The following is a 25,369-nucleotide window of genomic DNA, read 5'->3' on the forward strand; positions in this document are numbered from 1 at the left end:
CAACACGGTCAACGTAGTCCTGGTCCTCCGCCACTTCACCCACCTCCTTATCTAGCAGTCCCAGATTGTCTAAGCGTTCGACGACGTGGTCAATCTGCAGCAAGGCTTGTGTCTTCCCTTGTCCATTGCGTAGTGAGATCGAGATAACAAAGTCTGAAGGTGCTTGCATTTCCGTCAAATTAAAGTGTCCCGGTTTGCTGTCCACCAATTTGGTGTCGGATATGACATTTGTTTTCAAGTATAACATTTGCTCTATTCTTATTGGCTAATTTGAATTGTCAGATACAACAAGTTGCTGGATATGACATTTGCGATACGGTACTTGGTTTTATTCTGCTCTTATTTACTAAACAAATGTTATTTTACAGGGAAAAAACTACCCATTCTTTTTGTCATGCGGGGCAAGCCTGGTGGACGAATTGAGCAAAAACAGCTCAAGAAGTTCCCTAAGGGACATTTCTACATCGTTCAAGAGCAAGCCTGGATGGATCGTCGCGTGTGGAATTTCTACGCGACCGAGCTTCTCAAGTTTGAAATCAAAGGACCCTCTGTCTTAGTTTTAGATAACTTTGATAGTCACGTTTCGGAAGAAGGACAGAGAGTGATATTAGAAGAAACTTGTGCTGCTGTGTGCTCATTGCCACCCCAACAGTACCTCAGTTTGCCAACCTTTAGACGTGGGGGTGATGAGCCCACTAAAAAACTCGATGCGTGGCAAGTGGCGCTCCTACGCTTCGAAAAAGAGGTACCACACCATATGAAAAAAAGTTGTATGCTGTTGAAAAGACCATTGCAGCTTGAGAAGGCCTCAACGCTTCAACGGTGGTGAAGATTGAAAAGGCAATTCCCGCTTTCCTACCGTCATGATTTAGTCAGGATTAATGCAACAAACATTTGCCTTTTTTGATTACTCAGTCGCTGTTTTTTGTTTTTGATGTGATATTTTTATATCTGACGTCGTCTTTTTCAGTCGCCCACGTTTTCTTCCCTATAGTATCAGCGTTAACACCTGTCAAGGTCGTCTTTTTCCATCGTTGTTTGTATACGCCGACCCGACGGGCGAAAGATTGTAGAAATGCGTCTACGCCAGGTTGGTAGGGCCAGCAGGCAAATAAATCATGGTAAGCTTACAACTTGTCAGCACGTGAATGACCCAACTCTTCATTCCAATTTGGCCAGACCAAAAACGGAGAGATCACTAGATTGCGTGCCCTGTTGCCTGGTTGCGCGCACTTGTTTGAGATCGGTTCAACGAAAGTGGCGCCATCCAATGCAAGCGTAAACTACATGCATGTAAGATTTGTGAACAACTGGTAGCCCAAAGGAAATGCAGTGGCCCCAATCGTTGGGAGTGAAGCACATGTACACGGAGTACTGTAAGGCGTCGAAGCGCCCATTTTCCCATCGCGACCTTCACCAGCCCAGGATCCATTACCGGTACCCTCTGTTTCCGTGAGCATATGCTACCCGTATACTCTCGTCACCGAGTCATCCATCGTTCATTCTCCCATTTGCCTCGTGCCTCGCAAGCCGCAACTAACGATCGACTCAAGACCATGCAGCTCATCAAGGGACTCGCCATCGCCGTTATCACCACCATGGTGTGCTTCGCCCCCGCCACCGCCATTGACAGCGTCGATGTGGACGAGTACACGGCCGAGGAACGCGAGCTCTACTACGTGCGTACGCCGATCACCAAGAGCCCGTACAACCGTGTTATTCCGCCTCCGCCGGCTATTCAGCACTAAGCTTTCTCAGCCGCCGCGTTGGACTGCAAGAACTGTCGTGACAAGCTTAAGTGTTCGATGAAATGTCAATGTACTCATTTCTTTCACTCTTTTGCCACTCTGGTTCTATTGAGCCTGATTAATCACCCCGCGGGTAGATTCGTCGTCACTGATTTTCCCTTCGCTAGTTGTTTGCCACGGGTAAATAATTGGTTGCCAAACTATGAGCCCATTTGTTGCAATGGTCACCAACAAAGTCTCCAAACTCGAGTGGAGTCTGCGCATAATTCATCTACCTCAAGCCTTTATCGAAGAGCAATTCACGAACTATGCAGCTCGTCGTGGTCATTATCACTATCATGTTGGTTTTGATCCAGCCCCCCCCCCCCCCACGAGCGCAAGTTTCACCAAGCTGATCACTATAATATGTCCCTTGCAACAACCGGAATTGTTTGCAAATGTATACTGTATTTGAATAATTGTGGTACAGCAGCCTGTCGCCGTCCAAATGCAGGAGTTGCTGACGCTACCAATGCAACGTAAAGTTTTGATTCCCTTTATCAGCCAGCCTTCAGCTGCAACGCTGTGGATAGCGATCAGTTTCCCCGTACCGCAAGGCACAGAAAGGCTGACGGAGTCGAACGTGAGGCGGGCACATTGCAAAGGAACATGAACCCAGCACTTCCAGCCTGGAAGTTCCAGGAAATACATGGCAATGTCGGCAATATGGACACCACCACGCCCAGAAATGGTTGACATAGAACGATGTCGAGCAGCGAGAACGCAGTTGGAGCATTCGGTCGGTCAGCATGCGAATTGTCCAATGGTCGCGCGCGATTGCGATTTATCACGCGGCTTTCAGCCAATCCTCACGGAATCACACAAGCGGTACACCACAAACGTGATGAGCAATGGCATGCATCAAATCCTCTGCGGTCTTCGACCACTCAGCCACTCTCCTTCTCTCCGCGTGTGCACTAATCCGGTCAATTACTTTCCGCGCTGCTACATGGCGGTGGACCTCGAGCTGCTGGCAGCGGAAGATGCCGATTTCCTCCTGGACGACTCGGCAACGGACCACGCGCAGGCCAGAGGCGAGCCGGACGACGCCATGCTGGGCGTCTGGGGAGACCTGGAGGCCCAGGGAGGCGGCGGCGCTCAATCCGCTGCGGCCTGGTGGGACATCACGCTGGGCGACGCGAAACCGACCGATACAATGCGCGGAGAGGGCCTTGGACCCATGGGGCTGCTGCTGGACGAGCAGGAGGCGGCGCTCGCAGGATTCATCGAGTCGTCGCGGCCTCGGGAGACCATCAGCCCCGTGGCGATCGAGGTGAAGCAGACCCGCACTAAACTGGAAGCGAACGTTATGTGCAGTGCATTCGCAACTGCGAGACAAGTGCAAGTTTCCGATGATTCGCAAACAGAATCGGAAGTGAAGCCCAAGACGAGGAATTGTGTCAGAAAGAAAAGCGAATTGCTGGTTAAAGTGGAACCGAGTGTCGCAGTGGTGAAGGAGAGGAAAGTGAAGGGGAAACATGCCAAAGTGCAACGAAAACGGAAAGCTGCAGTGGGGAAAGTTGCCGCGAAGGAGGACAAGAAACTGAGTCCGTTGGAGATTCGCCGCCAACGAAATCGAGAGTCCATGCAACGTGCGAGACGCCGTCAACGCGATGACGTTGAACGCATGAAACTCACGCTACAGCAACTGGAAAAACATTATCAAGAACTGAACGAGAAGTCTCAAGCGAGACGTCGACTCGGTAGCAATAACAGCAACAGCGACCACGAGTCAATGGCTCTCGAGGCAGATTATTATGCGCTGGCCGATCTTTCCCATACATTGAAGGAGGAAAAGTTCTTCTTGGAGCAGATATTGGTGGAAAAACAAAAGACCCACCGACGTTTCCAGCAAGTGATGGTGGATCGCCAACAGGAGCTGGAGCTGGCATGTCCGCTAACGACGGAAGATTCGTCCTTGTATTCGGATTATGAATATGTGCCTATGACAGAGGACCAGGCCAACGAGCATACACGCAACTGCTACCAGCAAATGCGGCTGATGGAGGAGACAGTGAAGCCGATTGTATCTTCCTTTGAGATCCCAGACGGGGAGGACTCGGATGCCGAGTCGCCAAGCTCGCCGTCATCACCAGCCTCGCCGAAGCAGCCGAGAGTAGAGAGAGGCTGTGCCTTTCCACCGTCCGCGACGTTCGGCTGGGAGGTTCGCCACGAAACCAACCCCGATGGAGATTTCTACGTGAGCTTTTCCAAGTTTTTCGTCGGGATCACGGCACAGCAAGCCATGGTTAGCAGCTGGATACGGGACTATAAGCCGAAGTCAACGCCATTTCGACGCAAACTGCGCTTTGAGGTACTCCAAGTCATCAACGATAGCACGTACATCGCAGGTACTGACATTGAACATCCTGTGGAGCACGACAAGGTCATGCGCATGATCTTCCTGAATTTCCGCATGCAAACTGAGAAGGGCTATGTAATCGGCCGTCATTCTATAAACCCTTCCTCGCCTGAACTGCGCGCCATGGCCGAGAAAGACTCGAACTTCGAGTACGTGGATAGCTCTAACTGGGTAGAGTTTTCAGCTGAGCACGACAAACAGACGGGCGAGTCTGGGTGCCTCGTCAAATTCATCGCACGCACGGAGTACAACACGCAGGAGGACATGTACGTTCGCCTCGTCAACTCGATCTCTCGTACCATGATATGGGAGCTGGCCGTGGTGCCTTCATCGTCGCGCTCCCTTCTCCTGCCCTCTTGATGAAGGCATGTTTGATCCGTCCGTCTATTACAGTCTCGGCAGCCCTGTCGACCAGCTTTTGCTGCTCACTGTGTTTGTCCCAGGCCGACGTTTTCTGCATGTTTGAGTCTCTGAATGCCATCCAGCTCACAATTGCTTTTATTATATGTTCACGCTTTGATTTTGTTTACGTTCAACTGTTCAACTTGCCGTGAACGTGAACACGGGACCAATATTTAAGTTTTCCCAGCGTAGCAGCCCAAAGATGATGTCAACCGCGGCTCGAGTGGCTGCAGACTCGGTGGCGTTTACGTTCATCCTGCCCGAGATACGCACGACGCAGTGCTCTTGATCTAACTCGGACCACGTGGTGTTGAAGTCGGTCCAAAGCGAGAGGTTGCCTGCCCAAATGTCGTCCCCCTGCGGCGAGGGATTCCTGTTGATTGAACAATGGCCTATTGCGTAGCCTGAATTCGTCTTTAGTCGGAAACGGAGGTAGTGCGTAGTAGCGACTTGTTCTCGGAGTCGCATTCGCCGCCGGAACACGTACGTGTCGTCGTTGATGAGCTGGAAAACGGTCATAGACTGTGTCGCTACATCAACCGGCTTACGGTAACTCTGCATCGTTAGCTCGTTATTCCACGTCTGCTGCATCGCCTGTAGTGCTGTTACGTGGTAGAACGGCTTCTCGAAAGTGAAGAGCATCTCGTGATCTTCTCGGTGGTATCGTACCTGCCACCCCAAGAATGGAGGCAATGGTCTGGTGGTAGGGTCCATCTTTCTCGCCGCTGCACGGCGCGAAATAGACTGCAACGATCCCGCAACGCGATCGCGTGTGACGTGGATATAACCCCAAACTTCTTCGTTGGTCAGCGGCGTCCATGCGTCGTGCGCGCACTGGTCTTCAAAAACACACCGCCTCATGTTGGTTTCCTCCTGCGTCGGCGGTTGATGAAGGTCATCATGCAGCCGCTCCAGCGTCTCCTGCAGTTTGTTCTTTTCGTGTAAAGCCTGCCGAAAGTGAAAGTTCTCGTCTTTGAGTCGTGTGCCCTCCTCCACCAACTCGGCGTATTGACACGGCGACACAACCTCGGCTGCAGTCGCCACCTGTGCTGAGGAAGAGCTATCCATAACACTATCAGCCGCAGGAGCATGAGGAGAACTCCCTGTAGCTGGCTCTAAAATCCCGCGCGCCATCGCCTCTTGGTAGCGGGCTTCCAGACGGTGCATGGTCTCACGCAGTCTCTGCATCGTCTCCTGCGACACCAAGGCAAGACATGTCAATGGTCCATTGACAATGGACGAGATCGGAGGAGAGCTGGCCGACAAAGGCACGTACCCTCTCTTTCTGTCGCGCTAGGCGCATTTGGTCGCGGTTCTTCCTCCTGCGTCGAGACCGCGGGGTCAGTTGCCCGTAGTCGTTCTCTTCCAGTTTGGCCTCGCTGTCGTCGGAGACCATGGGCGAGGACATCGGCGTCGTCATTTGGTCATTCGGGGCCCGTTGCTCATCCGAATCACTCCGCTCCATCGACTCGGGTGATTCCGCTTTCACGTCTGCAATGACGGACGCTCCTCGAGACGTAGGCGCCATGGGTCCACAAAGCACTTTCCTTTTGACCAGCCAGAACGGGAATTGACAAGCAAGGTGCAGGTGGATGGGGTGGGGGAGCCAGAAAGCCATCACAAAGTGGCACTATACAGGCGCTCTGTGATTGGCTAAAAAGGATAGAGTGTAATCATTTAGATGAGTAATACGAATTATGATTGGTCATTAATCGGAGCGCGCGTTCCCGCCATTTTTTGAGCTGATTTGCTGCTGCTCATGCTCGTCTTCGGGATGAACAGAGGTGCGCTTCGCGTTGCTCATGCCTTTCGTTCGCGTCGAGGTGCGCAATTGTAGAGGTCATGATCAACCTTCGCTTCAGTTGACAGTGGCGATTTTAGCCCTTCAAAGCGACTTGCTGTCCGCGACTTCGTTGAGAACGGGAGAATCTGCGCTGCGAATCAACTGTGGACAAATCTCGACTGCACGCTGGACACGTTGCAGCTGCATAGCCGCTGGTAGCGTGGCGAGTTTTCGACGTTGAATGACGCTTTTCCAGAGCACTTGGTGACGTCCTGACTCAGGGATTGAGCGCACAACCTACGCAAGAAGTGCGGGGCGGATCATGGTCAAAGTTTGCGGCTCCCGCGCGTTGGACTTACTGACTCAAGTTGAAGTTCCCTGTCCAAGAATTCGTAAAGAATTCGAGCAGCGAATCCGACGACACAACGGCAGTCAGTGCTATGAGGACAATGTGTAAACTCTTTTTGTTTGAATAGAGCTACAGGTTCTATCAGTCGGACCCGTTGCTCCCCATGCTCAAATAGGATGCTTTGTGCATTCCATTGATGCCGGCGTTCACTTCCTCGTCATCAGTCGCGTTGGAGGAGCTTACGTTGACATACATGTATGGCAAATGTCGAGGTATCCATTGATCGCGGACATGCCGATCTCCCAGAGCATGAAGACGACACCTTCTTGTCGAAGCCCACTTCCGCGAGCTTGAGCGACCCTCGCGGGGAGCTGTCGACACTCACATGGTCGCCTTAGCACTCGCTCTCCATGTAGAACGCGATGCGCGCCGAGTCCTTGAGCGCCAACCACGAGGCGTGCGTGACAGCAGCATCAACGACACACGAAGAGCGAATCGCGCCGTGAACCCCTTCATTACCTTCTTCGCTAAAGCAGACAACGGGAAATGGTTTGTAGCAACGTCCTTCCATCTTCGAGCGAGGTTGAGTCAGTGGAATGCTTTGCTTCTACTTCCATGATGGTCAAGCCTTCGACAAGTATTCCATGTAGTGCCGACCGCCGGTCGCGCCAGTCGCACACAGGAAGAACTGCCGCGTCATTCTTGAACACCCTCGGAACATCCGACTCGGAAGCCATGGGGAATGTCTGCACCCGCACACTTGGCTCGACTCAGCAACGTCGCTTTCGCTTGGCGTTTGCCTTCGTACTGCTGTATCTGGCCAAGAAGTTGCTCGGGCCGACGCTCATGTCGATGCTGCTGCGGTGGCACTACGCACGCACAGCGGAGACGCCGCGATTGATCTACCGGAAGACGCCTCACAACAGGAAGTTACTGTCGCACTGCGTCACCATGAGTACGTTTGCCATTGCCCCCTGTCTGGTGTTGGAACCCCGTAACTCAGTTCTCGTCATGCTGCAGCGCAAACCAAGTACTATCCGCCGTGGCGTCTCTTCAATGGACATCTTCAGACGATCAAGTTCGCATCGGACAATCGCGGGCCGCACATCAACTATGAACGCCAGCTCCTGGACATGCCGGACGGCGGCGTCGTGTCACTAGACTGGGCGCTGCGTCCTGGACATTTGCACTCGATTAAAGAGGGCGACGGGTTGTCGGATGGAACGGACTCGTCGTGGATTGAAGGTGTGGACCCAACGCGACGCACAGTGCTGCTGCTCCCGGGACTGACAGGAGGTAGTCCGGCGAACTATATCCGCTCCTCAATCGCCAAGCTACATGAGATTGGCTGGCAGTGTGTTGTGCTGAACGCTCGAGGATGTGCCAACACGCCCTTGAGGACAGCCCAGCTTTATTGCACGGCGTACACGGAAGATCTGCGCTTCGTACTGGAGCAATTGGCCAAGAAGTACAACTTTGTGCACGAAGCATTCGTTGCAGTCGGATTCTCCATGGGGTCCAACGTGCTGGTCAAGTATCTGGGCGAAGAAGGTGAGCAAACGCCGTTGACGGGGGCTATCTCAGTTGGAAACCCCTTCAATTTGACCAAGATCTCGGAGAACTTGTCGAGCTCGCTGTTCAATCGGTTTGCCTACGACAAGGCTCTCAATCGCAGCATGCGTACACTCTTCTTTGAAAAGGTATTATGCTATTGCAAACTAACCGTGATGAAGAAGACATCTAAGTTTTGTGTGTTGTCCAGAGCAACGCTGCCGAGAAGTTCGAAGGCTATCCAGGTCTCGACATGGAAGCTGTTAGGGCCTCCCGCACTGTGAGAGAGTTCGACGACACACTCACTAGTGTGCTGTTCAATTACAAGAACGCAGATGAATTTTACGAAGACGCCTCGTCCGATAAGAAGCTTCGCGCTGTGAAGGTTCCGCTGCTCTGTATCAATGCGGACGACGACCCTATCAGTGTACGCTCGGCGATACCGTCGCGTGCTCTGGTGGAGTCCTGTCCGACCGTGATCCTGTGCGTGACCAAGTCGGGTGGCCACTTGGCGTACTACGAGAGCTCACTTGGCGAGGAGGCTGGGGGAATTGCTCGCCAGAAGACGCCTACGATGTGGACTGCCAAACCCATCGCCGAGTTCGCAGAGGCGGTGCGTCTCAGCAAGGTGAAAGTTGCCAAGGGAGCCTAGTCGAGTTCGTTCGTGTTGCAAAGTAAATAAAAAATAGGTCAAAAGTTAGGCAAACGCATGAGCTGGAAGAGCTGAAAGGCAACACCGAAGCACTGGAGCCTCAAGATGCCACATCGTCAGTCCTCATTGCGTCCAAAATCAAGCGCTTTAGAAGCACTTGCGGTGAACAATGGACGGCCCCGATTCGTCGTACTCGGTCTTCGAGATCCACATATGCTGGAACGTGGCTAGCGAGGCCAGGATCGAGCCTCCAATCCAAACCGAGTACTTGCGCTCGGGCGGCGTGACGATCTTCACTTTCATCGCCGCAGGAGCCAGGTTCGTCATCTCCTTGGTCATGCGGTCTCCGATACCCGGGAACATGGTAGAGCCACCCGACAGCACAACGTTGTTGTACAAGTCCCGGCGGATGTCGACGTCGCACTTCATGATCGTCTGGAAAGCACATTCGTGAACGCCAGAACACTCACGGCCGATCATGGAGGGCTTGAAAAGGACCTCTGGCGTTCGGAAGCGCTCGTTGCCAATCACAATCACATTCCCGTCAGGCAGTTCGTAGGCCTTGTCCAGTACCGACGAATGCGCAGCTTTCTGCATCTCGTCGTCAAAGTTCGTGGCCACGTACGTCAACTTCTCCTTGATGTCCCGCACGATTTCTCGCTCCGCCGTGGTGGTGAATGAGTAGCCGCGCTCCGTCAGGATCTTCATCATATAGTCCGTCAAGTCCCGGCCAGCCAAGTCCAGCCGCACAATCGCATGAGGTAGCGCGTATCCTTCGTAGATAGGCACCGTGTGCGAGACTCCATCACCAGAGTCAAGCACACAGCCCGTAGTCCGCCCAGAAGCATACAGCGACAGCACTGCTTGGATGTTCACGTACATTGCAGGCACGTTAAACGTCTCAAACATGATCTGTGTCATGCGCTCGCGGTTGGCCTTGGGATTCAACGGAGCTTCCGTTAGCAGCACTGGATGCTCTTCTGGAGCCACTCGCAGCTCGTTGTAGAAGGTGTGGCTCCAGATCTTCTCCATGTCGTCCCAGTTGGTGACAATGCCGTGCTCGATGGGATACCTCAGTGTCAAGACTCCGCGTTTCGCTTGGGCTTCATCACCAATGTAGGCATCTTTCTGGTTCATGCCCACCATGATGCCCAAGTGCTTCGGCATGCCCACAATGGACGGGAACACAGCGCGTGGCGCGTCATCCCCCGCGAAACCGGCCTTGCACATACCGGAGCCATTGTCGATCACCACGGCTTGCACGTCCTCGTCCATGACCAACAGTCTTTGATCTGACCCGCTTGCGTTTTTCACGGTAAATTGCAGGATGAGCCTGTGTTGGAGTGAGACCAAGCTACAAAGAACAACTTCAACATAACGGGCGGATCACAAGTTGCCATTGTGTACGCCACATCACACGCGGAGTTTCAGCCAATCGCAGCTCAGAAGTGAATCATCATGCTGGGGGGTAAGCCGGCGGCGCCCAAGAAGCTCTCGGTGGCGCAGCAGGCGCTGCTGACGATGCACAAGATCCGCGCGCGGGGCTCGTTCCTCGTAGCAAACGCGCTGCTGCTGGTCGTAGTGTTCTACACGTCGCAGCGCTTCCCGCACAAGTTTGTGCGCGTCCTGGGCGAGTACGTGGTGGCAGTTAGTTGGGTTATCTAACGGGGTTTCTAACGGATTTCTATTTGTGCTATGGACATTTTTCGAACAGTTGTGATTCCAATTGGCTACATGTGGACGCTACAGAAGGGTCCGACACCATCTGCTGCAACAATGAGGAGGGAGGATACGAGGACGCGCCGTGCTACACTGGCATGGACCTCATGCCCGTGCTGGGTTCACTTAAAGTAAGAACTATCCTCTTTGGTGGGCAATTAAGAATAGTAATGCAGTACTGACTGGTACTGTGTGTTTGTCCTTGTTGCAGGGAGCATGGACCATCCCCTTGTCGGCCCTGGTGTTCAACTACGGCTCGATGATGCTCGGACCCAACGTCTCGATGCCTCGCGTCCGCGTGTACGTGCGTCGTGGACTGCTGTACGTGGCGGTGATGGCACTGCGCACTGGAGTGCTGTACATGGGACTCGGTGTCGTGGAGAAGCGCCTGGTGCACCTCCTCATGGGCCACTCGGACCATTCCTGCTGGTACGCCGATCTGCGTCGCGGAAAGCGCTGCCCAGCGGACTTCGACCACTCGGACCACATTGTGCTGCTGGTGAGCCACTACTTGGCGATCACGCTGTTTGAGTGGTTTGCTGTGAGCGTCGAGTATGGCGCTCCGAGTCTGAAGCGCACGTTGCTGCGCGCGTGGCTGGTGTTCGTGGGCGCGATTGCGACGTATCTGCTGTTCTTCACGGCTTCGTTCTTCCACACGACTATGGAGAACCTCGTGGGGCTGATCATCGCACAGGGATGCGTGATGTTGCCGTTGATGCTGCTGACTCAGGACTACTTTACGTCGGTCACGTGGTTGCGCCTCAATAACTTTGTGCTTCCGCCGAAGGATCCCAAGAGGGACAATTAGAGTGGTGGGTCGTTCAGCAATGGTACGCCAAGATGCAGGGTTAGATAGATAACTACTCTCCTGTATTACTCGAATCTGCTGTTGCTACCTTAATTCTTATGGGATTTCTTCTCAGTCGCAAATGACCTACACTACAGCCATGACTCCAGCTGCAACGCTGATCACAATCGCTAGCACTTGACGCGCTGTTAGCATAAGCTCCGACGGCGCCGCGCTCATTGCGGAGGACCCCGATCCGTGGTGTCGGCTCGACTTCTTTTTCTTCTTTTTGCCGTGCTTTTGGATGTCCAGGTCGTTCTTGCTGGCCACGCACTTGTACGTTTCGTCCTTATCGTCCAGAGCACACAGCGAGTCGTTTGCCAAGACGTGGCCTTTTGGTGAGCACGGATGAGCTCCCGTTGTGGGGCAAGCACCGCTTTCTCCCAGGTCCACGTTTCCGCACTTGCTGCTAAGTGGGGCCTCGGGTGCCAGGCAATAGTCCGAGGCCCCCATCAGCGAGACTCGTCGGACCGACCGGCAGTCGCAGCCGTACTCCATGCTCGAGCTACCGGAGCCCGACCCCGTGAACCAGCTTCCACCGCCACTGTCGTCCCCACTCCCCTTGCTTGCAGAGCCCTCAGAACTACCGCTGCTGCTGGAAACATCACTACTGACACTGCCAACGCCGCTAGAGGCATCGTTGGACGAAGAAGTTTTCGAGCCTGGCAGCGAACCATCCGACGTCGAGTTCGACATCAACACCTGAGACCTCGGCATCATCGTCACCGACTGAGCATTCCCAAAGAACGCCGGCCCAGCAGCAAATTGGCTGTTCACGTTATGCATCGACGCCACAAGCAGCAGACCAGCCAGCACCACAAACCGCCAGCCCGACATCTTCGTGGAGTTTCCTCGGAGCTTGCTCAAGTCGCGCCAACGTGGAAAAATTCACAGTGAGGAAGGCGAGCTCGAGTGCGACGCAGCGTCAACTTCTGTCCATCGGACAGTGAGCTTCTCCATCACTTGCAGCTTTCCGAGCAAAGGATCCGATTGACATTCCACTTCAACCTGCCAAGTGACGCCTCGCGTCATTCAATCGAGGGACAGACACTCTTCTGCAGCATACTGAACTCCAGTCGCCTGTGCTCGGCTGTTTTTCCTCGAGGCCTTTTTCCGACCAGAAGGCCATTGAAACTGCACCGACGCCAAACGGAAGAAGCGCACGCAAATCCTTTTCTCCCGTTAGACAGTCAGCCCCATGGTATGTTCGGTACGGCAACATGGCTGCACCCTGAGACGGACTAACCCATTCTCTCTCTATCCGCGCAGCACCTGCGAGACGACGAGCGCGGAAAGATGGAGGCGCTGCTGCACCAGATCGTACTGGAGGAGCAGCGCAAGATGGTGCAGCTGGGCTTCGTGGAGACGTGCATCCCGTCCCCGGACAGCGCCGCGCGCTGTAGCGTCTTCATGAGCGCCAACTGGCACATCTGCCGCCGCCTACTGCTCGTGGTCGTGAGCGGCAACGGCATCCAGCCGGGCATCTGGAGCCGCTCGCTCGTGCTGGAGGCCACGGAGAACCCGAACCAGTACCGCTCCGGCTCCATGCTGCCGTACCTGCATACGGCGCTGTCCAAGGGCTACGGCGTCGTGGTCATGAACCCCAGCACCAACACGGTGAGCGTCGGCAGCGAGAAGATCCCGATCCCGTACTCAAGCACGCCCGAGCTGCACGTGCGCTACGTGTGGGAGACGTACGGCGTGCGGGCCTCGTGCTCGCAGGTGTACATTGCCGCCTACGGCCGGGGAGGCTCGCTAACCAAGCACTTGGTGTGTACGCAGCCGCTGCTGCGGTCCAAGCTCGCGGCCATCGCCTTCATTGAGTCGAGTCACCGCGTCGAAACGGACGACACGCAGGAAGTGCGCGGCCTGCTGGGCACCAGAGCCATCAATTGGCAGCGCTCGAAGGAGAGTCCGGGCACGCAGCTGCAGGACTGCACGCAGTTGGGCTGCTTGAGTCTCTCGGCGGGAGAACCCACGACCCCCGCGGAGCAAAAGTCCTCGAACACGGCGTGGACCATCGCCGCGAGCATGGACACGGTCTTTGCGTTCTTCGACAGCGCGCGCGGCTCGATGCCGGATGAGCCGGCGGAGGATGAGCTGATGGATGAAATGAGTCGACTCTCGCAGTACGCGTACGCTGGGGCGGCGGCGATGTCGTCGGCGCCGCATCAGCAAGAGCACATGGAAGACGCCGAGTTCCATGTCGAGGAGGAAGGGGCTAGCGCAGGGAACCACTTGGGAAGTCGCAGCAACAGCGCGCGCAACTCGAGACGCAGTATGGTCATCTCAACTTCCATGAGCGTCAACGACTTTGACTTGCTGTCTGTGGTGGGTAAAGGCGCGTATGGTAAGGTGTTTCTGGCTAAGAAGAAGCACGGCCGGAACGCTGGACGTGTGTACGCCATGAAAGTGCTGCGTAAGCAGGATGTGTTCAAGAAGAAGCAGGTGGAGCACACCAAGTCGGAACAGCGCATTCTCAAGCACGTGGAGCACCCGTTCGTGGTGCGGTTGCGGTATGCTTTCCAGAACCACCAGAAGCTGTACCTCGTCATGGACTACTACTCTGGTGGATCAATGTTCGTGCACTTGCGGAAGGAGAAGCGCTTCTCCGAACAGCGCGCTTGCTTCTACGCAGCGGAGCTGGTGCTGTCGTTGGCACATTTGCACAACATGCACATCATGTACCGTGACCTGAAGCTGGAAAACATTCTGATGGATAGCGAGGGGCATATTGCTATCACAGATTTCGGCTTGTCCAAGGAGGACGACGAAGGCTCTACTTTCGTAGGCACGCCTGAGTACCTAGCGCCAGAATTGCTGTGCAGCCAGCGTACTGCCACGTCGTACGGCAACACAGTCGACTGGTGGAGCTACGGGGTGTTGGTATACGAGATGATCCAAGGGCACACGCCGTTCTGGGACAAGAACCGCCGTCAAATGTTCCAGAACATCTTGAGCAATGAGCCCGAGTATCCTGCCGAGCACTTTTCCCCAGTGGCCACAGATTTCCTCCAACGCCTTCTTGTGAAGAACCCGCGACAGCGCCTGGGCTGCGGTGCTGACGGCGCGCTGGAGATTATGGGGCACCCATGGTTTGAAGGCCTGGACTGGGACGCACTTCTAAACCGCCGAGTGGAGCCACCCTTCAAGCCTGTGACGAAGGATATCCATGGAAGCCGTGCACGGACTAGCAGCGCCACCCTCAACGCGAACTTGCAGTATGTGCCGAACATTTTCAAGCAGCAGGAAGTGGCAGATTCTCCGGTTGTGAGCGTGTTGGGTTCGTCTACCGGATCGGGCATCATGGCCATGCACTTCGACGACTTTAGCTATATGGGCAGCGACATCATCGGCTCGCGACGCACGTCGGTCTTCCGCGACAGCGACATCAAAATGGAGCTGGGCGAGTAGAGGGAGGCTGAGCTCAAGAGCGCCGATACACACATTCCAGACCAAAACAGACACCCGCCAGAGCTGCAACCATCCGGTAGTTGCATCGCTCCACTATGAGTCTTCGAATCCGCCGCCCGTGCTGCTTTTTGCAGAGGCGGAGACTCCAGCAGTACGCACCATCAAGCGACGCTAGAAGCTCGGAGCAGATACCACCATGTCTATAGTAGTTGTGCAGCATACTTTCAGCGCAGCGGAGCGCTGATGCTCCTTGTGCATTTGCATCCATAGTTCGACGTAGTACTACGTAAAGTAAGCAAGACCGAAATGATACTCGACTCCACGGTTGACTACCGTAGCGTAACTTTCCTGATCCTCGTCATCGTGGCCATCAACCAATACGAAAAACAAGTGCATGGAGATTCTCAAATGTTTTCTAGCTGCAGGAAGGCTCTAGCTGCCATGACGCTTCCCTTACGGCACAACATTGAGTCCCATGGACTTGGCCGAGCCGATGAGCGTCTTGCAGATGGACTGCAGATCGATGTAGTCCACCATTTCGTCCTGCTGCTTGACCTTGGCGATCTCGTAGATCTGGCGCAGATGCACCGAGCCCACCACCGCCTGTCCGGGCGTGGCCGAGCCCGACTTGATGCCCGCCGCCTTCTTGAGGAACCACGAGGCCGGTGGCGTCTTGGTGGCGAACGTAAACGTGCGGTCCGAGAAGGCCGTGAGCACCACGGGCACGGGGATGTTCTCCACAATCGTGGACGTGCGGTCGTTGAAGGCCTTGCAGAACTCCATCATGTTGACACCCAGCGGACCTAGCGCCTGACCGATGGCAGGCGACGGACTCGCCTTGCCGGCCAGCACACGGAGTCGAACCACGCCCTTGACTGCGGCGGACATGCTGTTTTCCTGATAACTCGGAGAGGAGAACGCGGGAGAATGCGAAACCTACGCGGATAGAGAGAGGAGACGAGGGATTACAAGATGCACGACGCGGTGAGTAAAGGTTTGCTCTGGGGGGAGAGGTATAGCAAGGAGAAGACAGCTCAAGAGGCCGCGCAGACGCACCTTGCGAAGGTCGTGAGACTTTTGAGTGGCGGCCGCACGATTATTGCGGTGGGCATTGGAGGAATGGGATTGGACGATAATGATAGAGACGTGCTTTTATTGGATGATAATGAATCTTAGGTTAACTACTGTGTTTTGTTTTTGGTATTGAGACTCCTTGGACGTCAATCTACTTGCATTCCAACACGCTCTCTGCGAACTCGCCAATGACTTTGACGGACCATGGAGTGAGCTTTCGATTGGGCTTCAGCATTTCGGCGCTCGATTCTTGGTCTTCGTCGTAGTTGCCTTCATAAAATGCGAGGTGACCACCACTCTTTGTGGTGCACAAAATGACATTCGGGTTGGCCTCCACCACGTCGCGACTTGGCAATGAGGTCGCCACGCTGATGGGGTCATCTTCGGCGTTCAGACACAGCAGAGGCACCGTTACTTTGGGCAGCCGAGTGATACAGGATCCGTCGTGGTAGAACTCATCCACACTCTTGTAGTTGAAGTGCTTGATGGTGAACAGCTCGTCGAACTCGGACACCTTTTTGACCTTCTTCAGCGCCTCCAGGTCGATGCCCGGATAGTCGCGGAACACCTCGTGCGCGTTGCTGCGATGGAAAAAAAGGTCGCGCAGACCGGCACTGAGCACGCGGCTGTACGTCAGTCGGTTGAACAGCGGACCTTCGATGTTCTCGGAGCACTTGGGCATGTCAAACGGGTTTCCGACTGAAATCGCCGCCGTCAGTCGAACCTGATCGCCGTCCTCGCCCAGGTACTTCACCAGCACGTTCGAACCCATCGAGAATCCCAGTCCGATGAACGCTTCGCTGGCGAAGTTGTACTTGTCCGTAAGATACTGCGCCACGTAGCGCAAATCGTCCGTGTACGCGATGCAGAAGAGACGAGGTGTCCGCAGCGGAGTGTTCTGGCAGCCACGCGAATTCAACACCACACACTGCCAGCCTAACGCGTTCAGCCGCTCGACGGCGCTGCGAACGTAATGCTCGCCGCTTCCCCCCGTCAAACCCGGCAGAATCAACACCGTCTTCCTGTTGGTATCAACTTGCTCTTCCAATGAGGCCGTGTCATTTTTAGTCCCCGAAGGCAGCAGCGCCCAATCCAGCGATACGACGCCGCCGTCGGGCATGTCCAGCAGTTGGCGGTGGTAGTCGATGGCGGGCGTGGGCTCCATCTCGTTGGCCCACGACAATTGCAGCGTCTGCAAGTGGCCGTTGAACAGGTACCACAATGGGTAGAATTTCTTCCTCACGAGGTGCGCGCACTTGACCAGCAGTTGCTCGTTCTTGGGCGTGGACCGGTACACGAGCGTCGGCTGCTCCGCCGTGAGTTTGTAGTGCGCTGCAGCCATGAACGACAGGATCTTGGGGGCGAGCGCCAATACGCACAGCGTCACGGCCAATGTGGTGGTCGGAACGCTTGCGTTCTCTGAAGGAACCCTCATGAGTTGATGCAGTCACGGGATAATCTCAAGTGATCCACGACCACCTCACACTCATCTTGCCGGTACATCAGTCATGTCTGCGCTCAAAAGTGTCAACGCATGTGGACCACCTAATTATCGTGTCTCGTACACAAATCTATATATGTAAGTCGCCTACCTAAAATCACACAGCACAACATATGAAGCGTTTGGCGGGCACCCGGGGTCCCACAAGGACCCCGGTTCTGGCAAAACAACCGGTATTTGGTAAAATGCAATGGTATTTTTTTCCTTTAAAAAAAGGTCAAACTACTTTATCTTTCTACTTCGCAGCAGAGCTGAAGAACTGCAGAATGGAAGGCTGTTTAGCTCGCAGCTTCACTTTCTTCTTGTGGGGTCGACCAGGCTTGCGTTTTCCCGCGGTGGCATCAGTGTTGGGGTCTCCTGTTTCGGTGTGCTCGGTATTGATCTCTGGGGCGTTTAGGATCGCTTCAGGCACGGCAGGATAGTAGCCGAGGTGCTCTTGTGGTATTGAGAAATACTTGGCTGACAATGACTTGATTTTCTTTGCGGATAGTTCTTTGGTTGGATGGCGAGGGAGCTGGACGCCGCGAACGGATGCTTCCCAAACACTTTTGATGTTTGCTCCAAAAAGCTCAGCCAACACTGCCTTGCGGACAGCCTCGATGTTGCTGTGCGGTATCATCGAGAATATGATCGATTGGTCATCTGGCGTACTTACCGTTTTGCGCGCCGTGCAGACACCTTGGTCAATTTCAAATAGGTAGTTGGATGTGTAGCCAGCAGGAGGCGGAGTAAAGTATTTTGAGAGAAGTGCACTCCACTCGATGAAAAATGGACGCTCTGGGTCATTGTGGTCGAGAAAAATACTGTTGACACTCTTCACTGTGTTCACTTTCTCCACCAGTGCAATAGGTGAGTAAATGTTGAGGCCACGCATGGCATTACGACACCAAGCGATGACACGGTCCGCGATATTGTGTGAATGCCCGGGAAGCAAAAAGCATAGAACCACCTTCTTGTACGGAAACACCACTGACAGCATAGCGAAAAACATCATCACTACTTTGGATTTGTTCTGTCCAACACAGTTGTCAAGCAGACTGAAGCTTATCTCCGCACCTGGTATTCCATTGCGAGCATTTTTCTGTAGAGTCGAAAGATGATAGAGGAGACGGAGGCTGCAGAGTGCATCTGCATTCTTGTCTTGCGCGCGTTCGTCATAAAAGAACACGTTGTTCTGCTTGTTTGAAATATCTGCAACGACAAAGTTTTGGATAATCAAGTTGCTGTTGAAGTAGTCAGCTGAAGGACGGGAATGGCCATAATGCGGCATCGAAATTCCTCCACCGTAATCCTCAGCTTGAATTTGGACGCGACAATACTGCTTTGCGCTGTCTTCATTCAATCGCTCGTCGCACTCAGAGCCGCGATCATGCTCGGCTTCCTCAGCGTTGTCGTTGTCGTCAAACGTGTCTGGAATGACTACAGGCGGAAGAAGTTGTTCTGGTGCGTGCAAAGCAGAGTAGTCTTTGATAAACGTCGACACAAATCGACGCTGGGCGATTGCTTCGTCGAGGTGTGTGCGCTTCTCTAAGAGGATTGTCTGCTTTTCATCTTCGGTGATATCGGACTGTTGAAGTAAGATATCCAGTCGAACACAACAATCACACACGTCTTCTGCAGTTCGTGTTAAGCGAATGCCAGGGTAGTAAAAGTGCACATACTGAGTGAAGCGTGAATAGCTTAGCGTTCTGGCGTCGGGATGGGCGCGCAACATATCATCCACATACCGAGAATGCACGACAACCCACGTCAGTTTCGGCTCTGTGAAGTACTGACGTGGGCGGCGGTGGGCGCAGGGAAAACCATCCTCGAGTATCCAAGTAGCGCAGTGAGTCTTAAAAGCACCCAGGTCCAGCTCACTAAATGCGTGCCATGGCTTGACTGGCAATCTTCTTGTGTGTAAGGTGTCAATTCCATCCTTAAGGACCTTTCTTAGCCTCGAAATACGGCTCCCACCGACTGGAATAATGGATCGGATCACGCGCTCGGATAGTCCCTGTTGTATCAACTGCAGCACCACGCCTTCAGATTGTTGCCACTCCTTGCCACCGAAGTTTGTGTCCCAAGATTCCCAATCCTGTCTTATCTGCTTCACGGTGTCAGCACCCAGGAGCTCTACTGCTCGAAGGTATGCGGCAGCTTGTCGGTCAGAACCCTTCTTCCGTTTACGTTGCGGGATTGTTGACCGCGACCCTCCTCCGCGCCGTTGCGTCATATTCGCTTGATGCTCTTGAAACAAGGGCGTCTTGCTTCTCCACACGGGGCCCACGGGCGACTTGCTGCTCTGAGAGGGCGACTTGCTGCTCCACACGGGGTCCACGGCTGACTTGCTGCTCTGAGCGGGCGACGGGCGACTTGCTGCTCTGAGCGGGCGACGGGCGACTTGCTGCTCGACACGGCCCCAATGCGCTATTGGTTTCCTAAACGATGTAGTTTTGCACTCGGTCGCCGCGACCGCAGGTCCAAAATTAAATAAATAATTCCCGCCTTTTTCGGTTTCTGTTGCGGGAACCCGGGGTCCGGCCAACCGCTTCATATGAGGGAGTAGGCATTCACATGAACCTGACTCTCATTCACCGGATGTCCTTACAGCTAACGAAGACGGGCGGGCCCTTATGCCACGTAGCATACCTAAACTAGGCGGTCATCGCAATCCATTTCGCGGGAAAAAAGCTCTGTGTTCAAAAGCTCTCTGTTTACACGTTTGCCCAGCCAAACTGGGATAAGTCTCAAGCATAGCGATACTGCTATACTCTGCTTTCGCAAATATTGCACTATTGCACGACAGGCATCATTGAATCAGGGAGTAGTTGCATCCAATAGGAGACAACCACTGAACGTGTGGTGAGCGCTGGCTCCCACCAAAACCGCGAAGACGCGGTGAGGTGAGCTGTGCTCCGCTACCAGACCGGACACGCACACAACCCAACTCTCCTCCTCCGCCGTAGATGACCTTTATCTTTATAAGATTGAGGTATATTGTGTTACTTAATCGCGTTGATCTGAACTCTAATAACCATTCTGGTTGGCATGTGCATCCATCCCAGTCTTTACTACCTACCAAGCCTTTCACCGCACGAACTCTCCAGCTGAGAAGGTCCGGGTCCTCCGGTCGTGCTGACTGACTCGAGATTGACACAAGCAACGCATCTCATGGTTGGTGGCCTACCGTACCGTAGCCATCGGCCGGAAGAGCAGAGTTTATGGTTTATGGAGCACAGTTTATTTTAGTAAACCCACCCACCACATCAACTGAAAGTAGAATTTGTAGAATATATTGCAACAATAAAAATAAAAAGGTAGTGCACGGAAGGTGTAATGGGTCTGCTTAGACCCACTACTTAAGCTTACACGTGTGCGCACGTGTATGAGGAAGCGTAGGAGTAATTTACTTAAGTTCAGTATACTTGTATCCACAAGTATACTTAAACCTAGATAAATGAACCAAACGAAAGCTTTGGTGGTAAATGAGAACTGTATTGATTGTAAATGGGGTTTCCTCCTAAAACTGATATTTCTAATGAGAGGTTCTGCCATTGGATGGCTGGCAGAACCCCTATCTATTGAATGACTCTCATTGGTAGAAAGGTGTTACTTTCTACCAGTCATATGCCTTTTGCTATGAATGTGGACCACCCTGTGGTGGTCACCTGAATGTATGCCTTAGTGCATGTTGCACTAAGGTAGGAGGTGAACCGAATGTGTAGCCCCGCTACACCATCCCCCCGTTAGGATTTGACGTGCCGGTCTCGACACGTCAATCCGTATTTTCTTCGGGAGAACACGTGCTCATTCCCAATGAGCACGCCAACGACGTCTTCGTCCAAGACGCCGGCCGCTTCGGCAACAGCAAGTGCTGTCGTCGCCTCCAAGGCGACGACGGCCGCTGCCTCAGCCACGACCGCTACTGACATCGCCTCGACGGCGATGTCGACAAGCGCGGCAACAGAGAGTCGCCTCTCTGTTGCTGGATACCACTCGAGATGGCATGAGAAACATACCATCCGAAACAAGAAAGGCAAGATCATTGCTGTCGAAACCGGAGTGGGTATCTACTCTCCGGGTGGAGAGGGAGTTCCCCTCGACTACGGAAGCGAAGTCGAGGAGGGGGAATTTGAAGGAGACAAGGACACCTTGTCTCTGGGCCACACTGACCCCAATGTGGGTCTGCGTCGTCCACGCGAGGACGGCTCGAACGCTTCGAGCCCGAAGCGTTCGCGCAGCGGCAGTGGAACACCGCTCGCTGCCGCCGGAGCCTTGACGACTCCGCGGGATGGAGATGACTCCGCTCCATCCGCTGTTGTTGCGGCCTCGCGCACTGAGCCAGTGCGCGAGCCGTGGATGCCGTCTCAATCTGAGATCGGCAGACGATTCGGTGCGACCGCGCCACCGAATCTGTACGCGCTGTACTCGTGCAACGCCATCGTTGACGATGATGTCGCGAAGCGAGTACACTTTGATCCGTTAACGAATCAAAGGCGCGACTACTACATCGGGCTCTTCCATGAGCTCCGATGGTTTGCGAGCAAGAAGACTTCTCGCAGAAGCAAAGTGCCCGAGTGGCAGGCACTTTGTCAAAGTTGGAGTGCCTTTGTTGAAAACTTCAACAAGAACCCCGCTGGCTATCGCGACCGGATTAGCCAGGCGCGGGAGCGCTACGAGAAGTTCTCGAAGCGTGGTAAACTTGAACGACTGCACCATGGTGCAGTCGGTATTGGACTTCCTTGCGCAGTGCCTTATGACACTGCTTGTGAGTACTGCTACCCCGGAGCAGTACGCATCACCGAGCGGGACGTCAACGGGTACACGTCCATGTGTGTACCTGACGACCTCAAGACCCTGCGCGCCAGTTTTCAGGCGCAGGCGTCTTCTAGTGCTGCGGATAATCGCAGCACTTATCCGAGTGCTGTAGGCGACTACAGCGCTCGCCCAAGTTTTACGCCCTTCGGCGGAGGTGGCGGTGGCGGCCTTCGTACGCCGTCACCATTTCCGGAATGTCCTCCATCAGGACATTCCGTGATTCCCACGTATCGTGTTGGGGAGGAAATCCTCTCCAACGAATACGAAAATGAACCGGACCTCGGGTCTGGTTCCGATGACCAACAACTCGCTGGACGATCCAGCGAGTTGCCCCGCGTGCGTCTCGCAACGGGTGTGTGTGGGGGGGGGCGGGAAGACGCCCCGGGTTTGGTCAACCAAACCTTGAGTCTCGCTTGGAGGCTGTTGAGCGTCTCCAAGCGTCGCAGTTCGCTGCTCTGCGTCAGGAGCTGAGCTTGTTAAAGGCTCAGCTCGCGGAGGTTGCGCAGACGACCTCGAACGTAAAGGTCGAGGTCGGGACGAGGCTCTCTGGCGCCTTGAAGCGCGTCGCCGCGCTCGAGAGCGCTTTGGCGAGTCACCAGACGTAGGTGACTCGTGCCTGCACGTACGGCTTCAGTCGCCCAACGTAAAACGTTGGGTGCAAGCGCATGCTGGACGGTATGTCCAGTGTGTACGCGTTGCCATGCTTCGCCAACACGGTGAATGGCCCAATGAAGCGCGGAGCAAGCAAGCTTGCTCCGAAATCGGAAACTGCATGTTTAGCTAGGTTCTGCGTAGCTAACAGAACTAATGAACCAACTTTGAATTCATTTGTGTTTCCCCTGCCGATGTTATCGGCATTCAGCTTCTGTCGATCGACAGAAGCTGCTATTGCGTCCTGGACAAACCGAATTACGGCTTGTCGGCGCTGGACAAAGTCCATTGCATCCGAGCTGAACCCCTGGTTCAGTTCGTGCTCCTTGTTCGCAGCAGGCCCGGCCTGCGCGTGATGTTCGTTGTCGTTTAAAGTGTCTACGCCCGTCGTAGACACTGTCTTGTCGTCGCCATGACTGCGCGCAGTACGTGCGCGAGTCGTCACAGCTGATACATTGCTTGTATCAGCGTGCTTATCCGGTTGTTTTGAATTAACCGGATATCCTCCCCCACTTAAGGAAGGAGCTACCGCACCGAGTACGCTCGGTACGCGTGGGTGCCTCATGGCATTCACGTAGAACGGTGTGTGTCCTGTCGAGACATGCACCGAGTTGTTGATGGCGAACTCCGCCATCGGCAAGCAGTCGCTCCATTGATGGAACGAGTGCGCGTAGCTCTTCATGGTGTCAACCAGCACGCGGTTGACACGCTCTGTTTGTCCGTCGGTCTGCGGGTGATCCGCAGTCGACATGGACAACTGCGTCCCAAGAAGTGTAAACACTTCTTGCCAGAATCGCGCTGTGAAGCGCGGATCCCGATCCGACACGATGTCGAGTGGCATGCCATGGTGTCTAAACACCATGTCAACAAACAGACATGCCGTCTGTTTGGCTGTCACCTCGGCTGGTACTGCAGCAAGATGCACCATCTTGCTGAAGCGGTCAACAAAGACCACAATACCAGTCCTCCGCTTGTTGTCTTGCGGAAGACCAAAAACAAAGTCCATTGAAATGGACCGCCAGCACTCCGACGGAGTCGGTAGTGATTGAAGCGGAGCCTGCGAGTTGGGCGCAGGCTTCACGCGCTGGCATACCTCGCAAGCACGAACGTACTTGCGTACCCACTTGTACTGGTGACTCCAATAGAAGTCACGCGTGAGAAGCAAATATGTCTTCTCACGGCCAGGATGTCCCGATGTCGGGGCATCGTGGTACTCGTACGTGATCTTGAGCTTCAGCTCATGATCATCCGGCACGACAATGCGATCTGCGTTGTCGTCAACTGCGCTGTAAAGCAGCAGACCATTGTGTACACGATAACGGTGTACACGGGCACGAAGTGGTTTGGCCAGCTTCTGACGAGACTTGTCAGAAGGTGTGGAGAAGTACTCCAACAACTGCTTCGCATCCGCGTCATGTGCGTATGCGGCCTTCACGTCGTCCAACAAGGACGACGAGGGTGTAGTCGTCCTGACGACGCCAACTGTGTTGGCGTCGGCCTCGTGCACTGCATAATCTGGTCGACGCGAAAGTGCGTCGGCCACGACATTCAACCTTCCAGGTTTGTACTCAACCTGGAAGTTGTATTCAGCAAAGAATGACAGCCACCGTGCCATTCTTTGTGATATGTGCGGCGACTTGATCGCCGTACGCAACGATGCGTGGTCGGTGTAGACCACGAATGGTCTACTCCCAAGTAGATACACTCGAAACTTTGCGAGTGCATACTTCATGGCAAGGAGTTCCTTGTCATGTACCGGGTAATTGCGCTCAGCTGGCTTCAGCTGACGCGATTGGTAGTAAACCACACGATCACGACCTTCGTGATCGAGTTGCATCAGTGCGCATCCGATCGCGAAATCGGATGCATCGCACACAACGTGGAATGGGCGATCTTGGTCGGCCACCGCCAAGATCGGCGCCTCAGTCAAGCCCTGCTTGACTGCTTCAAAGGCCTGCTGACAATCAGCAGTCCATTCCCATGCAGCCTCTTTCTTTAAGAGCTGCGACAGCGGGCGAATCTTGCCCGCGTAGTTGCTCACGTACTTGCACAAGTACGTGGCGAGTCCAAGGAACTGCCGCAGTTCCTTTACATTTGAAGGCGTAGGCCATTCATTGATCACGCTGACCTTTCCTGGGTCAGGGCGTACGCCGTTCTTCCCCACGAGACACCCAAGTACGGGTATCTCGGTCGCCCCGAAGATACACTTCTTCAGGTTCGCGTAGAGCTTGTGCTTTCGCATGAGCTCAAGCAACTTGCGGAGATGCTCTGTATGCATCTCCACATCCGATTTCCCATTCACAGCCCGGCTGTGAATGAACACGTCGTCGAAATAGCTCGGTGCGAAGTCGCGCACCGAGCGCAACAAGTGCGTGACGCACCTGTTGAACGTCGCTGGGGCGTTCTTCAGCCCCTGCGGCATCACGAGCCACTCCCAGAGCATGCCGCTCGGAGTGCTTACCGCTGTGAGAGGGATA

The 25,369-nt window shown here is 54.3% G+C and overlaps 10 protein-coding genes across 10 annotated transcripts; 6 read left to right on the forward strand and 4 right to left on the reverse strand.

Annotated features, from left to right (window-relative positions):
- Positions 1-1,460: 1,460 nt before the first annotated feature.
- Positions 1,461-1,748, forward strand: KRP23_171 (uncharacterized protein; the record flags this gene model as incomplete). Its single annotated transcript, XM_067886048.1, has 1 exon — positions 1,461-1,748. The coding sequence occupies one exon, from the start codon at positions 1,461-1,463 to the stop codon at positions 1,746-1,748; it is 288 nt and encodes a 95-aa protein (XP_067750726.1).
- A 988-nt stretch (positions 1,749-2,736) lies between these two features.
- On the forward strand, positions 2,737-4,509 carry KRP23_172 (uncharacterized protein; the record flags this gene model as incomplete). The annotated part of the gene is made up of 1 exon (XM_067886161.1): positions 2,737-4,509. The coding sequence occupies one exon, from the start codon at positions 2,737-2,739 to the stop codon at positions 4,507-4,509; it is 1,773 nt and encodes a 590-aa protein (XP_067750727.1).
- Positions 4,510-4,689: 180 nt separating this feature from the next.
- Positions 4,690-6,079, reverse strand: KRP23_173 (uncharacterized protein; the record flags this gene model as incomplete). The annotated part of the gene is made up of 2 exons (XM_067886198.1): positions 4,690-5,745; positions 5,828-6,079. 2 exons carry the CDS (start codon positions 6,077-6,079, stop codon positions 4,690-4,692), a joined length of 1,308 nt encoding a protein of 435 aa, XP_067750728.1.
- Positions 6,080-7,418: 1,339 nt separating this feature from the next.
- On the forward strand, positions 7,419-8,886 carry KRP23_174 (Embryogenesis-associated protein EMB8; the record flags this gene model as incomplete). Its single annotated transcript, XM_067886209.1, has 3 exons — positions 7,419-7,638; positions 7,704-8,383; positions 8,446-8,886. The coding sequence occupies 3 exons, from the start codon at positions 7,419-7,421 to the stop codon at positions 8,884-8,886; spliced, it is 1,341 nt and encodes a 446-aa protein (XP_067750729.1).
- A 147-nt stretch (positions 8,887-9,033) lies between these two features.
- KRP23_175 (actin) lies at positions 9,034-10,161 on the reverse strand (the record flags this gene model as incomplete). Its single annotated transcript, XM_067886222.1, has 1 exon — positions 9,034-10,161. The coding sequence occupies one exon, from the start codon at positions 10,159-10,161 to the stop codon at positions 9,034-9,036; it is 1,128 nt and encodes a 375-aa protein (XP_067750730.1).
- A 183-nt stretch (positions 10,162-10,344) lies between these two features.
- KRP23_176 (uncharacterized protein) lies at positions 10,345-11,413 on the forward strand (the record flags this gene model as incomplete). The annotated part of the gene is made up of 3 exons (XM_067886233.1): positions 10,345-10,520; positions 10,601-10,736; positions 10,817-11,413. The coding sequence occupies 3 exons, from the start codon at positions 10,345-10,347 to the stop codon at positions 11,411-11,413; spliced, it is 909 nt and encodes a 302-aa protein (XP_067750731.1).
- A 126-nt stretch (positions 11,414-11,539) lies between these two features.
- On the reverse strand, positions 11,540-12,289 carry KRP23_177 (uncharacterized protein; the record flags this gene model as incomplete). Its single annotated transcript, XM_067886244.1, has 1 exon — positions 11,540-12,289. The coding sequence occupies one exon, from the start codon at positions 12,287-12,289 to the stop codon at positions 11,540-11,542; it is 750 nt and encodes a 249-aa protein (XP_067750732.1).
- Positions 12,290-12,650: 361 nt separating this feature from the next.
- KRP23_178 (Cotranscriptional regulator FAM172A-like protein) lies at positions 12,651-14,866 on the forward strand (the record flags this gene model as incomplete). Its single annotated transcript, XM_067886255.1, has 3 exons — positions 12,651-12,653; positions 12,722-13,735; positions 14,699-14,866. 3 exons carry the CDS (start codon positions 12,651-12,653, stop codon positions 14,864-14,866), a joined length of 1,185 nt encoding a protein of 394 aa, XP_067750733.1.
- A 453-nt stretch (positions 14,867-15,319) lies between these two features.
- Positions 15,320-17,375, reverse strand: KRP23_179 (Phospholipase ABHD3; the record flags this gene model as incomplete). Its single annotated transcript, XM_067886266.1, has 3 exons — positions 15,320-15,802; positions 15,923-16,015; positions 16,110-17,375. The coding sequence occupies 3 exons, from the start codon at positions 17,373-17,375 to the stop codon at positions 15,320-15,322; spliced, it is 1,842 nt and encodes a 613-aa protein (XP_067750734.1).
- Positions 17,376-21,429: 4,054 nt separating this feature from the next.
- On the forward strand, positions 21,430-21,702 carry KRP23_180 (uncharacterized protein; the record flags this gene model as incomplete). The annotated part of the gene is made up of 1 exon (XM_067896003.1): positions 21,430-21,702. The coding sequence occupies one exon, from the start codon at positions 21,430-21,432 to the stop codon at positions 21,700-21,702; it is 273 nt and encodes a 90-aa protein (XP_067750735.1).
- Between the last annotated feature and the right edge of the window lie 3,667 nt (positions 21,703-25,369).

This window comes from Phytophthora ramorum, assembly GCF_020800215.1.
Source record: "Phytophthora ramorum isolate Pr-102 chromosome Unknown Phyram_PR-102_s0001, whole genome shotgun sequence".
NCBI lineage: Eukaryota > Oomycota > Peronosporomycetes > Peronosporales > Peronosporaceae > Phytophthora > Phytophthora ramorum.